Here is a 16,931-nt window from a genome sequence, read left to right as displayed (position 1 = left end):
ATCTGTTTCATTGGTCTATGTGCTTATTTTCATACCAGTATCATGCTGTTTTCATGACTATGGCCTTACAGTATAGTTTGAAATCAGGTAATGTGATGCCTTCAGATTTATTCTTTTTGTTTAGTCTTGCTTTGTCTATGTGGGCTCTTTTTTGATTCCATAAGAATTTTTGGATTGTCTTTTCTAGTTCTGTGAAAAATGATGGTGGTATTTTGGTGGGAATTGCAATAAATTTGTAGATTGCTTTTGGAATTATGATCAATTTTATAATATTTATTCTACCCATCCATGAAAATGACATTTGTTTCCATTTATTTGTGTCTTATATGAGAACTTTCAGCAGAGTTTTGTAGTTTTGCTTGTAGATTTTTTCACCTCCTTGCTTAGGTATATGTTCCTAAGTTTTTGTTTGTTTGTTTGTTTTGTTTTGTGTTTGCAGCTATTGTAAAAGGAGTTGAGTTCTTGATTTTATTCTCAGCTTGATCATTTTTGGTATATAAGAGAGCAACTGATTGGTGTACATTAATTTTGTATCTAAAACTTTGCTGAATTCTTTTATCAGTTCTGGGAGGTTTGGAGGAGTCTTTAGGGTTTTCTAGGTACATGATCATATCATCAGCAAACAGTGACAGTTTGATTTCTTCTTTCATGATTTGGATGCACTTTATTTCCTACTCTTGTCTGAATGCCCTGGCTAGGACTTCCAGGAATATGTTGAAGAGAAGTAATGAGAGTGGGTGTCCTTGTCTTGTTCCAGTTCTCAGAGGGAATACTTTTAACTTTTTCCCATTCAATATAATGTTGGCTGTGTGTTTGCCATAGCTGGCTTTTATTACATTGAGGTATGTCCTTTGTACACTGATTTTGCTAAGAGTTTTAGTCATAAAGGGATGTTGAATTTTGTTGAATGCAGTTTCTATGGCTATTGAGATAATCATGGGATTTTTGTTTCTAATTCTTTTTATGTGGTGTATCACATTTATTTATTATTTATCTTTTCAAAGATTGAGCTTTTTATTTCATTTATCTTTGTTTGTATTTTTTTTTAACTCAAGACCAACCTGGCCAACATGCTGAAACAACATCTCTATGAAAATACCAAAATTAGCCAAGCATGATGGCAAGTGCCTATAATCCCAGCTACTCCAGAGGCTGAGGTGGGAGACTTGCTTGAACCTGGAAGGTGGGAGTTGAAGTGAGCTGATCACACCAATGCATTCCAGCCTAGGCGACAGAATGAGACTCCGTCTCAGGAAAAAAAAAAGAAGATTCACTTGTTTAGGCCTTAGAGGGCTTGGTCTCTGAGACATCCTCCAAGGTCAGGCTCTACAAGTGGTACCCAATCATATTGCCAGATATGGTCAAACATCTGTACACAGGCATCTCACAGATCCCCTATCTTAGGGAGACCCTAATTTGGGTTCCCCTCAGTCCTAAGTCTTTCCCACCCACCCTTAGATTGAGAGAAGTCCCTTATTATTATGTCAGTAACTGGAAGATACTGATATTTTGAGGAACCTTTTTTTCTTTCTTCTTCAACTTTTATTCTAACTTCCAAGGAACAAGTGCAGCATGTGCAGCTTTGTCACATGGGTCAACATGTATCTTTCTGCCCATCTCCAACTTTGAGCCGATATATGCTCATTACCTGGACCTATGACTAAAACACATTTCACAATCCCCAAACTTTTAAAAAATTGTCACATGCTCTAATTTTAATCTTCAGGCCTCACTGGAACTAGAGAAGAAGAAGGTAAAACAAAATTATGAAAGCTGGAAGGATTTTGACAATATTATTATAGTTTCTATCAACTTGACAGGCTGGGGAAGATAGAGGTCCCCTCCAATAATCCAGATTTCCAGAGTTTATGGCATCATAATCTAGCAAGGTCACGAATCACTTTCAGAGAAAAAAATAAAAAAGCAAACCAATCTCACCAAAACATGAAAACGCATTACAAAAAATAAAAAAAAAATAACATGAATACCTCCCACCATGTTAAGTGGCCAATATGTCAGAAATAGCACTGAGTTAGAGAGACATATGTCTAAAGTACAGTGATATCCCAGTTGTCATAATGTGTAAACTATGAGTCAATAAAAACATCCCTGCCTCTTTAGAGTTGTTTTCCATGCAACCAAATCTTATGTCTTAGAATACAATTCCTGGAGAAGTGAACCTAGCATTTATACAAGATAATTAATTCTAATCCACAGCACCTGCCAAAGAACATTCTACCATCATCTTTAAAACCACAGAAGAGCTAGACCAAAACCCTGGGTCATCAGCCACCACATACACTTATCCAGTGATAAATACACATCATCTGGTGTATACATGCATACCTGAACATGAAAAAATAATACTTTTGCTGAGATGAGGCAGACATGCTTTATTTCAAATAGGTACAGATAAGTAGATATACAGGCAAGGATTCAGTCTATATTACATTAAAGAACATTAATCTATTCCTGCACTGAAACTGTTGCTTTATAAAAATTGTTTTCACTGCACTATTTTTTTTCTTTTTCTTTTTTTTATTGCATTTTAGGTTTTTGGGTACATGTGCAGAACATGCAAGATAGTTGCATAGGTACACACATGGCACTATTGAGAACTCAAGAGATAATGTCCAAACCCACAGAGAGGCTATTCAAAAATAAGTATAGCACTTCTTTAAAAACCAATGCTTACTAAAAGAAACTAAAATTTGTCCCATCAAAAGTCCTGGACCTATGACTAAAACATATTTCACAATCCCCAAACTTTTCAAAAATTGTCACATGCTCTAATTTTAATCTTCAGGCCTCACTGGAACTAGAGAAGAAGAAGGTAAAACAGGCTGACAAAAGAATTCCTGGTATATTCTATGGTGGGAGAAAGAAACTAGCAAAGGGAAGAACAGAGAAAAATTTGAATGATTGAACCAAAATAGGGCAAAGTCTCTAAAAAGTAATTAAGCCACAGTATCCCCTTAGGGGCCCCTTCCCCACACTATCTCAGTGCAAATATCTGTCTGAAACTGTCCCTGGCTAAACTCCACCCATGGGTTGGCCAGCCTTGCCTTGACCAATAGCCTTGACTAGCAAACTTGACCAATAGTCTTAGAGTATCAGCTGAGGCCCATGGGCCGGTGGGGGCCTAGGGATGAAGAATAAAAGGAAGCACCCTCTATCAGTTCCACATACTCGCTTCTGAAACATCTGAGATTATCAATAAGCTCCTAGTCCAGACACCATGAGTAATTTCACAGCTGAGGACAAGGCTGCTATCACTAGCCTGTGGGCCAAGGTGAATGTGGAAGATGCTGGGGGAGAAACCCTGGGAAGGTAGGCTCTGGTGACCAGGACAAGGGAGGGAAGAAAGGAACATGTGCCTGGCAAAGGTCCAGGCCGCCTTTTAGGATTTGTGGCACCTTCTGACTTTCAAACTGCTATTGTTCAATCTCACAGGCTCCTGGTTGTGTACCCATGGACCCAGAGGTTCTTCGACAGCTTTGGCAGCCTGTCCTCTCCCTCTGCCATCATGGGCAACCCCAAAGTCAAGGCGCATGGTGTGAAGGTGCTGACTTCCTTGGGAGAAGCCATAAAGAACCTTGATGATCTCAAGGGCACCTTTGGCCAGCTGAGTGAGCTGCACTGTGACAAGCTGCATGTGGATCCTGAGAACTTCAGGGTGAGTCCAGGAGATGTGACAGCCTGTTGCCTTTAGTCTCGAGGTAACTTAGACAAATGAGAATTGATCTGAGCACAGCTGAAGCTACCTGCAGGGTGTGAACTGTTTGAAGATGTTGGGGTTGGGAGTTAAGAAACTCCAGAAGACTACGTGGACTGAGACCCAGTGGTAATGTTTTAGGGCCTACAGAGTGTCTTTAAAAATTGAGAAGGACAACTTTGGCTTGGAGAAAAGAGTTGTGGAAATGAGGACAATGACTTTTCTTTATTAGATATCAGTAGAAAGAACCTTATCTTTTCCTCATTTTGATTTTTTGTTTTAAAGCAACCATGTGGAAGCAGGACAAGTATAGCCATTAAAAAGATGCAGGTAGAAGGCATACATTGGCTCAGTTGAAGTGGAGAACCTTGGTAGCCAAACATATATTGCTAAGGCTATTCATATAGTTAGCTGGGCACATATAACATGCTACTAATGCTTCATTACAAACTTACGTCCTATAATTCCAGATGAGGCAAAAGTGTGTCCAGGGGTGAGAAAGAAAGAATAGAAACATTTGTCCTGTAGTAGATTTTTTGTCAGCTGTGAGTGTGTGTGTGGGGGGGGGCGGGGGGAGAGAGAGAAAGTGTGTGTGTGTGAGAGAGAGAGAGAAAGTGTGTGTGTGTGAGCATATTTTTTTTTTAAGTTTTTAGCCTACAAAATACAGGGTTTGTGGTGGTAAGAAGATAGCTAGATTTAAATTATGCCAGTGACCAATGCTGCAAGGGGAACAGCTACCTGCATTTAATGGGTAGGCAAATTCCAGGCTTTGAGGGAAGTTAACATAGGTTTGATTCTGGGTGGAAGGTGGGTGTGTAGTTATCCGGAGGCCAGGCTGGAGCTCCCTGCTCACTATGGGTTTATATTTGTTGTCTCCTTTCATCTCAACAGCTCCTGGGAAATGTGCTGGTGACTGTTTTGGCAATCCTTTATGGCAAAGAATTCACCCCTGAGGTGCAGGCTTCCTGGCAGAAGATGGTGGCTGGAGTGGCCAGTGCCCTGGCCTCCAGATACCACTGAGGCCCCCTGCCCATGATGCGGAGCTTCCAAGGAGAGGCTTTATTCTGCAAGCTATAAAAATAATAAAACTATTCTGCTTAGAGATCACACATGATTGTCTTCAGTTATTGTCTTTTCGTCTGTCTTTTTGAATATACAAGCCACAAAGGGTTTATGTTGAGGGATGTGTGTATGGGTATGTTTACATGCCTGTGTGTATTTGTGTCATGTGTATGCTCCTCATTTATTTTTACATGCGGTGTGGGTTTTGATGAGCAAATAAAAAAACTAGGCAGTATAGAAATTTGTACATGGGAGTACTGCAAGCGGGAGGAAAACGCATAGGAGAAATCTGGTGGGAAGAAAGAGCTCTACAGGACAGGACTCTTCAGAAACAGATGGTTTGGTAGAGATCAGGAAAAGTTCACTGCAGACCTGGGGGCTGGATTGCAGCATAGTGGCAAGGAAGGGTCTTAATGAAAAACAGTTTTCCAGCTTTAGGAGATGAAGGTTTAGCCAGGGATAGCAGTTTTATTTTATTAGGGCTGTACTATTTCTAGTAGCATCTGGCTTTTCACAGCCCTTGTGAGGCTCTTTGGGCTGCTTCACGTGTTAGAGATCAGAGCAGGAAACAGCTTTTTTTTTCTTTTCATTAACTACAGTGAAGCCATCCTTACTTTACTAAGGAAGTTTTCGTTTTAAGGGTTGATGCATACTTATGGAAGTGAAATTAATCCCAGTCCTCAAGGGTGCAGACTGGTCACAGCATTTCAAGGAAGGGAACTCAGCATGAGCTTCTGGAGGAGATGGGGACTTAGGTGAAGGAAATAAGCCAGCAGAGGCTCACAAGTCAGCACCAGTGTGTCATGTCTGAGCAACAGACCAGCACTGTCCAATGAAAATGTAGTCTGAAAAGTCTGTATAACATTAATTGAGAAGACAGATTCACTGAAATTCTTATATAATTGAAAGTTAATGCATGTTTATAAGCAAGCATTTAGTTTAATGTGATGGTGTTATGAACTTAATGCTTGTGTCTCCAGAGAAGCCACATGCTGATGCCCCAACTCCTAATTGGCCCCATTTGTAGGGGAGGCTTTCGAAAAGTAATTAGGTTTAGATGAACTCATGACAGCAGATCCTGATCATAGAATTATTTTCCTCACCAGAAGCAGAGACACTTTTCTCTCTGCCATTTCTCTTTCCTCCCTATGAGGACATGGTGAGAAGTCAGTCGTCTGAAATCCAGGAAGAGAACCATGATCACAATTCAGACTTCGGAAATGTGAGAAAAAGCTCTGTTGTTGAAGCCATCCAGTGTATGGTATTTTGTTACAGCACTTTGCACTGAGTAAGGCAGATGAAAAAGGAGAAAAAAATAAGCTTGGGTGTTGAGTGGATTAGAAACCATGTGCATCTCAGGTTTACAAATCTCCACTGGTTCCCTGTGTTTCCATATAAAATACCTACTCTACTACTCTCATCTATAAGACCCAAATAGTGAGCCTGCACCCTTCTTTCTAACTTTGATTTCACTAATTTTTTCTTCAATATACTTTGGTCTTGTAATGTCTTTACATACAGTGAAATATCAAGTTCTTCCTTTATTTTTCTATCTTTTCCTCAGCCTCCGAGTTTTGCACATGCCCTTTCTTCTTTGAGGAACGTATTTCTCCAAATGTCTTCTGCCTGGCTCCATCATGTCCTAAAGTTCCCACTTCAAATGAGTCACTCACTCCTTTTTCACAATTCATATTTTCCTTTTTTTTTTTTTTTTAAGTGAAAGCAAGTTTATAAAAAAGTGAAAGAATAAATGAATAGCAACTTCCTAGGCAGAGCAGCCCCAAGGGTTATTTTTAGATAGTATGCTAAGACAGGGGGAGATTATTTATGCCACCCATTATAGACCATAAAAATGAACTTCCTGATGTTGACGTGGCATTGTTTTTTCTTTTAATTTTATTTTATTTCATTTTAATTTCCAAGGTACATGTGCAGGAGGTACAGGCTTATTACATGGGTAAATGGGTATCTTTCTGGCCCTTTAGCCATCTCCATCAATGAGCAGATATAAGCTTTACACAGGATCATGAAGGCTGAAAAGATTTTACAAATATTATTATAATTTCAATCAACCTAATTGCTTAGGTGATAAACTAATTTGAAGATATAGCTCGCATCCAATAAGCCAGATTTCAACAGCTTCTGGCATAATAATCTGGCAAGGTCTGAGATCATGGTTCACTTTCAGAGAAAAACAAAAGCGAACTAACCAAAAACAAAACATAGCAAATAACGCATAAATACTTCCTGCCATGTTAAGGGCCCAATATGTCAGAAACAGCACTGAGTCATAGATAAAGCTGTCTCAAGTAAAGTGATATTCGAGTTGTCATAGTCTGTGGACTATTAGTCAATAAAAACAGCCCCTGTCTCTTTAGAGTTGTTTTGCAGTCACATGCATTTCTTACATATTACATTAAGATTCCCTGGGAAGTGAACCTAGCTTTTATACATAATAATTAATTCTAATCCACAGTACCTGCCAAAGAACATCCACCAACACCTTTACAAAACGAAAAAGAGCTACACCAAAACCCTGGACATCACCCAGCACATAAACTTTTCCAGTGATAAATACACATCGTCTAGTGTATACATATACACCTGAACATGGAAACAAATATTTTGCTGAGATGAGGCAGACATGATTTACTTGAAACAGGTACAGATAAGTAGAGATTAAGGTAAGGATTCAGTCTTACATTACATTAAATAACATTAATCTATTCCAGCACTGAACCTGTTGCTTTATAAGAATTGTTTTCACTATACTATTGAGAACTGAAGAGATAATGGCCAAACCCACAGAGAGGATATTCAAAGTTAAGTATAGAACTTCTTTAAAAACCAATGCTTACTAAGAGACTAAAACTTGTGTCATCAAAAATCCTGGACCTATGACAAAAACACATTTCACAATCCCTAAACTTTTCAAAAATTGTCACATGCTCTAATTTTAATCTTTAGGCCTCACTGGAACTAGAGACAAGAAGGTTAAAAATGGCTGACAGAGAAGTCCTGGTACATTCTATGGTGGGAGAAAGAAATTAGCTAAAGAAGAGAATAAATTAGAGAAACATTAGAATGATTGAATTGGAACAGGGCAAAGGCTCTAAAAAATTAAGAAGCAGTATCCTTTTGGGGCCCCTTACCCACATTATCTCAGTGCAAATATCTGTCTGAAACTGTCCCTGGCTAAACTCCACCCATGGGTTGGCCAGCCTTGCCTTGACCAATAGCCTTGACTAGGCAAACTTGACCAATAGTCTTAGAGTATCAGCTGAGGCCCATGGGCCGGTGGGGGCCTAGGGATGAAGAATAAAAGGAAGCACCCTCTATCAGTTCCACATACTCGCTTCTGAAACATCTGAGATTATCAATAAGCTCCTAGTCCAGACACCATGAGTAATTTCACAGCTGAGGACAAGGCTGCTATCACTAGCCTGTGGGCCAAGGTGAATGTGGAAGATGCTGGGGGAGAAACCCTGGGAAGGTAGGCTCTGGTGACCAGGACAAGGGAGGGAAGAAAGGAACATGTGCCTGGCAAAGGTCCAGGCCGCCTCTTAGGATTTGTGGCACCTTCTGACTTTCAAACTGCTATTGTTCAATCTCACAGGCTCCTGGTTGTGTACCCATGGACCCAGAGGTTCTTTGACAGCTTTGGCAGCCTGTCCTCTCCCTCTGCCATCATGGGCAACCCCAAAGTCAAGGCGCATGGTGTGAAGGTGCTGACTTCCTTGGGAGAAGCCATAAAGAACCTTGATGATCTCAAGGGCACCTTTGGCCAGCTGAGTGAGCTGCACTGTGACAAGCTGCATGTGGATCCTGAGAACTTCAGGGTGAGTCCAGGAGATGTGACAGCCTGTTGCCTTTAGTCTCGAGGTAACTTAGACAAATGAGAATTGATCTGAGCACAGCTGAAGCTACCTGCAGGGTGTGAACTGTTTGAAGATATTGGGGTTGGGAGTTAAGAAACTCCAGAAGACTACGTGGACTGAGACCCAGTGGTAATGTTTTAGGGCCTACAGAGTGTCTTTAAAAATTGAGAAGGACAACTTTGGCTTGGAGAAAAGAGTTGTGGAAATGAGGACAATGACTTTTCTTTATTAGATATTAGTAGAAAGAACCTTATCTTTTCCTCATTTTGATTTTTTGTTTTAAAGCAACCATGTGGAAGCAGGACAAGTATGGCCATTAAAAAGATGCAGGCAGAAGGCATATATTGGCTCAGTTGAAGTGGAGAACCTTGGTAGCCAAACATATATTGCTAAGGCTATTCATATAGTTAGCTGGGCACATATAACATGCTGCTAATGCTTCATTACAAACTTACGCCCTATAATTCCAGATGAGGCAAAAGTGTGTCCAGGGGTGAGAAAGAAAGAATAGAAACATTTGTCCTGGAGTAGATTTTTAGTCAGCTGTGTGTGTGTTCGTGTGTGCGTGCATGTGTTTCTTTTAAAGTTTTCAGCCTACAAAATACAGGGTTTGTGGTGGCAAGAAGATAGCTAGATTTAAATTATGCCAGTGACCAATGCTGCAAGTGGAACAGCTACCTGCATTTAATGAGTAGGCAAATTCCAGGCTTTGAGGGAAGTTAACATAGGTTTGATTCTGGGTGGAAGGTGGGTGTGTAGTTATCCGGAGGCCAGGCTGGAGCTCTCTGCTCACTATGGGTTTATATTTGTTGTCTCCTTTCATCTCAACAGCTCCTGGGAAATGTGCTGGTGACTGTTTTGGCAATCCTTTATGGCAAAGAATTCACCCCTGAGGTGCAGGCTTCCTGGCAGAAGATGGTGGCTGGAGTGGCCAGCGCCCTGGCCTCCAGATACCACTGAGGCCCCCTGCCCACGTTGCGGAGCTTCCAAGGAGAGGCTTTATTCTGCAAGCAATAAAAATAATAAAACTATTCTGCTTAGAGATCACACATGATTGTCTTTATTTATTTTTCCTTGTCCTTTAAAATATATGAGCCACAAAGGGTTTTCATTGATGGATGTGTGTACATGTGTTTCTGCATGCCTATGTGTGTTTGTGGTGTGTGCATGCTTCTTATTTATTTTTACATGAAATGTGGGTTTTGATGAGCCAATAAGATAATTAAGGGATACAGAACCTTGTACATGGGAGTTCTCCAAGTGGGAGGAAAAGGTGTAGGAGAAATCTGGTGGGAAGAAAGATCTCTATAGAACAGTACTCTTCAGAAACAGATGGTTTGGGAGAGATGGGGAAATGTTCAGTGAAGGCCTGGGGGCTGGATTGCAGCAGAGTAGTAAGGATGGTTCTTAATGAAGGGAAAGGGTTCCAAGCTTTAGGAGGTCACTGTTTAGGCAGGGATTGCAGTTTTATTTTATAGGGGCAATATTGTTTCTAATGTCATCTGGCTTTACACAGTCCCTGTGCATGCCTAAGAAAGTGAAATTAATTTCATACCCTCAAGTGTGCAGACTGCTCACAGCATTTTAAGGAAGAGACCTCATTGTAAGCTTCAGAGGGTTGGGACTTAGGAGAAAGAAATGTATCTGCAAAAGCTCACAAGTCAGCATCAGCGTGTCATGTCTGAGCAACAGACCAGCACTGTGAGATCAAAATGTAGTGGGATGAATTTGTACATTAATTGGAAGGCGTTCTCAAGGGAATTTTTGTATAGTTGAATGTTAATGTATGTTTATAAGTAAGAGTTCATTGTGGTGCTGTTATGGACTTAATGTTTGTGGCCCCTCAATATTCGCATGTGATGCACCAATTCCAAATTGACCTTATTTGTAGAGGAGGCTTTTTAAAAGTAATTAGGTTTAGATGAGCTCATGAGAGCAGATCCCCATCATGGAATTATTTTCCTCATCAGAAGCAGAGACACTTTTCTCTCTGCCATTTCTCTTTCCTCCCTATGAGGGACACAGTGAGAAGTCAGTTGGCTGAGATCCAGGAAGAGAACCCTGACCACAAATCAGCCTTCAGAAATGTGAGAAAAAGCTCTGTTGTTGAAGCCATCCAGTGTATGGTATTTTGTTACAGCACTTTGCACTGAGTAAGGCAGATGAAGAAGGAGAAAAAAATAAGCTTGGGTGTTGAGTGGATTAGAGACTATGTGTACCTCAGGTTTACAAATCTCCACTGGTTCCCTGTGTTTCCATGTAAAATACTTACTCTACTACTCTCATCTATAAGACCCAAATAGTGAGACTGCATCCTCTCTTTGATTTCTCCTATTTGCTCTTCAACATACTTTAAACTTGTAATGTCTTTACATACAGTGAAATGTCAAATTCTTTATTCTTTTTCTTCTCTCTCTCTTTCTTTTTTCCCCCCGCCTCTGAGTTTTGCACATGCCCTTCCTTCTTTCAGGAACTTCTTTCTCCAAACGTCTTCTGCCTGCCTCCATCATATCCTAAATTTCTCACTTGAAATGCAGTCACTCACTACCATTGCACAATATGCACTTTCTTTTCATTTTTTTCTTAAGTCAAAGCAAGTTTCTTAATAAAGTAAAGAAATAAAAGAATGGCTACGGCATAGGCAGAGCACCCCCAAGGCTGCTGGTTGTTCATTTTTATGGTTATTTCTTCATGGGCTCTTAAACAAGGGTTGGATTATTTGTGCCTTCTCTTTTTGGGCCATATAGGATAACTTCCTAATGTTGCCATGACAATTTTTTTCGCTTTAATTCAGTTTTATTTCACCTTAAATGCCGGGGTACGTGTGCTGGATATGCAGGCTTGTTTTGCAGGTAAAAGCGTGCCGTGGTTTTAATGCGGTGGTTTTTTTCTCATAAATTTGTTTAAGTTTCTTGTTGACTCTGGATATTAGATCTTTGTCAGAAGAACAGATTGCAATGTTTTCCCGTTCTATAAGTTGTCTGTTCACTCTGATGGTTGTTTCTTTCGCTATGCAGAAGCTCTTTAGTTTAATTAGATTCCATTTGTCAATTTTTGCTTTTGCTGCAATTGCTTCTCGTGTTTTCCTCATGACATCTTTGCTGTGCTTATATCATGAATGGTATTGCCTTGATATTTTTTTCTAGAGTTTTCATAGTTTGGGGTTTTGCATTTAAGTCTCTAATCCATCTAGAGTTAGTTTTTGGATAAGGTATAAGGAAGGGATCCAGTTTCATTTTTTAGCCAGTTCTCCCACACCATTTATTAAATTGAAAATCCTTTCCCCATTCCTTCTTTTTGTCAGGTTTCTCAAAGATCAGATGGTTATGGATACAAGACACAGTTTTTTCAAGAGCTATAATACCATCTGAAATCTCTTGTTCATTCATTTCTTTTAGTATGTACTCTGGTCCTCTCTGCTCACTACAATAAGGGCACCATTAGATCAAAAAATCTGCCTGTCTAGTTCATGTAAGAGTCTCAGAATCAAATAAATAGATGTCATATGAAACTTAATGGAAGACAGATGAAACCTAATGACTATTTGTTGAATTAATGCATGAAGATTCACAGGGAGAAGTTGACAACTGCAATGATGACCTAGTATTGATGTTATAAGAGTTTATAGATCTCAGTAAAAGGAACAATTATGAAAACAATTGGAAAGGGGGAACAGGCACAAACAAGAAAGAATCAGTACTTCCAGGTCACTTTCCTGGAGTGGATGAGAGAAAAGTGGAAGTTAGCAGTAGCTGTTGAATCCCTGTTTTGCTGATGGAAAAATGGAGCAGCTATTCTCTGATATGCAGGGTTTTAGAAGTATGTACCTAAGGAAATAAGGTATGGCAGTGAACCATTCTGTTGGGAATTAGTTTTAGGGCCATTAAAGGACATGACCTGAGGTGTTCTTTCAGGCCAGTCCCCACAACTCAATATTAATGTGTTTCCTGCGTATAGTCAAAGTTGCTGTTTCTTTTTCTTCATATCATTGATCTCTGCTCTTAAAGATAATCTTCCTGGTTTTGTGTCAAATTCTGTTTGTCACTACAAACTTCCCCCATGTTCCTAAGTAAAACAGATAACTGTTTCTCAACTATATCAAGTAGACTAAAACATTGTGTCTCTAATATCAGAAATTCAACTTGAATATATTGCGTTGAACTCTTTGAAATTTAGAGTCTCCTTGAAGTACACATGGGGATGATTTCCTAAACTTTATTTCTTTTGAGGGTTTATGTCAGGGGGAACACACAAACTAGCATCCTGAACCTGTAAGTAGGAGGACAATAAGTTTTAAGGTAAGAATATAAAAGAAACTGTTATTCTCTCTCCCGGTGGAAGTGTGCCCTGTCTATTCTTGAAATGGCTTGTTTGAGATGCATGAGACGTGCAGCATGTGAGACACAGGTGGCAGCCTGTGGAATATTGTCAGTGAAGAATGTCTCTGTCTGATTAGATATGAAGACAAGTCAAACACAGCATTAGACTGTAGATCAAGCACATGCCAGACGCAAGTGACCTGATGTCCGTGGATGGCCATGGATTCTTACAGAGCAGCACCCTTCTCCCCCAACACTAAAACACCTATATGCGCTGGCAAAGTTCTGTAGATACGTAGAATTGGACATGAATTATTGTTCAGTGATTCAGAGGAAATCTCCTTTGCTCAGATAAGTACACTGACTACTAAATGGATTAAAAACACCAAAATAAAACCCAGTTTTCCCTTACTTCCCTAGTTTGTTTCTTATTCTGCTTTCTTCCAAATGGATGCTGGATAGAGGTGTTTATTTCTGTTCTAAAAAAGAATGAACTTGTGTACTCAATGTAGTCTTAAAGAGAATTGAAAACCAAGAAAGGGTGTGGCTTCTTCCACATAAAGCCTGGATGAGTAACATGCTGTCATATTGTCACAACTCCTGACCCAGGAATTGATGGCTAACATATTCATTATTCTCATCCTTTTCAGTTCAAACTTATTCCTATTTGTCAGCAATCAGGTTATTAGGGGTTAGTGGTGATGAAGACCTTGAGATATAAACTGCACATGGTGGAGGTAGTGGAGAAAAATGGATGGGAAAGAAGAGAAGTTTCAAATTAAGCCTGAACAGCAAAGTCCCCTTGAGGGGCTACCCAGATGCTATCAGAAACTCTAGTGTCCATCTTGCAAAACTTCTCTTGCCTAAACCCCATCCTTGGAGTCACAACACACCCTTGACCAATAGATTCATTTCACTGGGAGAGGCAAAGGGCTGGGGACCAAAGAGGAGAAGTAAAAAGCCACACATGAAGCAGCAGTGCAGACATGCTTCTGGCTCATCTGTGATCACCAGGAAACTCCCAGACCTGACACTGGTGCATTTCACTGCTGACGAAAGGGCTGCTGCCACTAGCCTATGGAGCAAGGTTGATGTGAGAAGGCTGGAGGTGAGATTCTGGGCAGGTAGCTACTAGAAGCCAGAGCAAGGTGCAGAAAGGCAGAAAGTGTTCCTGAAAGAGGGATTAGCTAGTTGTCTTACATATTCTGACTTTGTATCTGCTCTTTGATTATGACTATCCCAGTCTCCTGGTCGTCTACCCATGGATCCAGAGGTACTTTGAGAGTTTTGGCAATCTGGGCTCTGACTGTAACTCCAAAGTCAAGGCACATGCAAGAAGGTGCTGATCTCCTTCAGAAAAGCTGTTAGGCTCATGGATGACCTCATAAGGCACCTTTGCTATGCTGAATGACTTGCACTGTGACAAGCTATACATGGACCCTGAGAACTTCCTTGTGAATTCTAGGCACACTGATGCTTTCTTCTTTCGTCTTAAATATTTGCATGATGGCTACTTTTGAAAGCAGAGGTGCCTTTCTCTTGTGCTATGAGTCAGCTATGGGATATGATATTTCAGTGATGGGATCGATTTTGAGAGTTATGTTGGTTTAAATAACATACCTAAAATTTGGTAGAGCAAGGACTATGAATAGTGGAAGGCCACTTACCATTTGATAGCTCTGAAAAACACATCTTATATAAAAATTCTGGCCAGAATTGAAATGAGTGTTTGTGGATGAGGGAACAAAAGTTGAGGTAGAGAAAATAGTATATTTATCTTGCCTTTGGTCATTGAAATTTTCCATGAAAATTAACAGACACTTTTCTGCATAGTCCTGGAGGTTAGAAAAAGATGAACTAGAACAGAGTAATGGGAAGCTTTTAAAAAGAAGATCCTTTCCCTCTGAATGATGATGATATGCTTTTGTACACATGGTACAGGATTTTTTGTCATGAGTGTTTGCGAAAATTGTATGTGTGTGATAACTGGGGACTTATCCTATCCCTTACTGTTCCTTGAAGTACTATTATCCTACTTTTTAATGGAGTCTTTAAAAAAGGTGAAACAACTAATCACAATGTGCTGTGGTAATGAGTTGGCATAGCAAGTAAGAGAAGGATAGGACACAATGGAAGGTGCAGGGCGGGCAGTCATATTGAAGCTGATGTCTAGCCCATAATGGTGTACTTACCTTTGTGAAAATAAGACTCTGAGAGTTGCTCAAACTCTGGTCAAAAAGGAAATAAGTGTTGTATTTATTTATCGCAAGTCCAGCTTGAGGCCTATTATTTACTATGTACCATTTCCTTTTTATCTTCACTCCCTCCCCAGCTCTTAGGCAACGTGATATTGATGGTTTTGGCAACCCACTTCAGCAAGGAGTTTACCCTACAGATACAGGCTTCCGGGAAAAGACCGACAAACGCTGTGGCCTGCAATTACCACTGAGCTCCCCGTCCACTGTGTTTGGAGCTACTGGTCCACTATGTTTGTACCCATGTCCTAAAAGCTTATCTCCTTTAGATGGAGGATGTTGGGGAGAAGAGCAATATTCTGCCTGCAGACTCAGCTCCTGCATGATAAAAATAAAATAAATAAATGTGCTCTCTAAGAAATATCATTATATATTTTTTCTGTCTTTATGTTTTATGTTGATTCAGCCAAAAGGATGCACCATTTCTGATGGAAATGGGAACGTTGGAGAATGAGAGTTTAAGAATAGAGAAGAGACTTTCTTGCAATCCTGAAAGATAAGAGAGAATTTGTGGGTGGATTTAGCGGGGTAGCTACTCCTGCGAAGGGGAGGTCATCTTTAGAATAAGACCATGTCTTTAAAAAAAGGGAGGGGAATGGAGGTACTCTTGAAAGATGTAAGAGGATTGTTGATAGTGTGTAAAGATCTGTTAGGACTCAAATTAAAAGTTCTGGGCCAGACGCGGTGGCTCAAGCCTGTAATCTCAGCACTTTGAGAGGCTGAGGCAGGTGGATCACGAGGTCAAGAGATCAAGACCATCCTGGCCAACAAGGTGAAACCCCGTCTCTACTAAAAAATACAAAAAACAATTAGCTGGGTGTGGTGTCGGGCGCCTGTAGTTCCAGCTACCTGGGAGGCTGAGACAGGAGAATTGCTTGAACTTGGGAGGCGGAGGTTGCAGTGAGCCGAGATCGTGCCACTGCACTCCAGCTTGGCGCCTGGCAACGGAGCAAGACTCTGTCTCAAAAAAAAAAAAAAAAAAAATTCTGTATAGGTTATTATTTGTATGAACTCAGGATATAGCTCATTTGGTGACTGTAGTTCACTTTTACTTATTTTAAACAACAAATTTTGGGCTTCCTAGAGATCAATCAAAGGCCAAACTTTGAATTTTTTCTTAGTGTCTTCAATGGTATTAATAGAGAATTATCTCTAAGCCATGTGAACTAGCTGTCTTGGTTTTCATCAGCACTTCATCTGCTACTTCTGTGACCTGAAACAGATTTATAATTCCATTAATCTCTAAATATATTGGATATATCATGTTTATTTTCCTTAAAGGATTTTTGAAAGAACTAATTTAATTGATACCTATAAAGTCATTATTACACTACCCAGTAAATAATCTCTTTGCTTAGCTCTCTGTTTTTATAAATACACATAAATTTTATTGTTTTTAGTGGTAGTGATTTTGTTCTTTCTATTTATCTGTATACACATGTGCATTCATAAATATATAAAATTTTTATAATTAAAAAAATTTTTTAGCGATCAATATTGAAAACAACTGATTTTTAGTGAAGACAAAAGTCTGTTTATGTGAGTAAAAGCAGATTAAAAGGCTGAGATTTAAGAATCAACATGTTAGGTTAAATTGATAGAAGAGAATACAGATGTTTAAAGGAGGCAGGGTGATGTAAAATTAGGGAAATTGGATGCAGAGACCAGATGAAGCAAGAAAAATAGCTACTGTTTGGAGCAA

At 39.8% G+C, this 16,931-nt stretch overlaps 2 protein-coding genes and 1 long non-coding RNA gene across 3 annotated transcripts; all 3 read left to right on the top strand.

Annotated features, from left to right (window-relative positions):
- The first annotated feature begins 3,185 nt into the window (after positions 1-3,185).
- Positions 3,186-4,822, top strand: LOC100389093 (hemoglobin subunit gamma). Its single transcript, XM_009007564.3, has 3 exons — positions 3,186-3,330; positions 3,454-3,676; positions 4,607-4,822. Exons 1-3 carry the CDS (start codon positions 3,239-3,241, stop codon positions 4,733-4,735), a joined length of 444 nt encoding a protein of 147 aa, XP_009005812.1. The 5' UTR covers positions 3,186-3,238; the 3' UTR covers positions 4,736-4,822.
- Positions 4,823-8,125: 3,303 nt separating this feature from the next.
- On the top strand, positions 8,126-9,704 carry LOC100388732 (hemoglobin subunit gamma). Its single transcript, XM_009007565.4, has 3 exons — positions 8,126-8,270; positions 8,394-8,616; positions 9,487-9,704. The coding sequence occupies exons 1-3, from the start codon at positions 8,179-8,181 to the stop codon at positions 9,613-9,615; spliced, it is 444 nt and encodes a 147-aa protein (XP_009005813.1). The 5' UTR covers positions 8,126-8,178; the 3' UTR covers positions 9,616-9,704.
- A 4,255-nt stretch (positions 9,705-13,959) lies between these two features.
- LOC100896962 (uncharacterized) lies at positions 13,960-15,590 on the top strand. Its single transcript, XR_623900.1, has 3 exons — positions 13,960-14,098; positions 14,218-14,428; positions 15,307-15,590. It is a non-coding gene; the product is annotated as an uncharacterized LOC100896962 (long non-coding RNA).
- Positions 15,591-16,931: the final 1,341 nt, after the last annotated feature.

Source organism: Callithrix jacchus, chromosome 10 (assembly GCF_049354715.1).
Source record: "Callithrix jacchus isolate 240 chromosome 10, calJac240_pri, whole genome shotgun sequence".
In the NCBI taxonomy this organism is placed as follows: Eukaryota; Metazoa; Chordata; class Mammalia; order Primates; family Cebidae; genus Callithrix; species Callithrix jacchus.
This window is presented reverse-complemented; position numbering and strand designations above follow the sequence as displayed.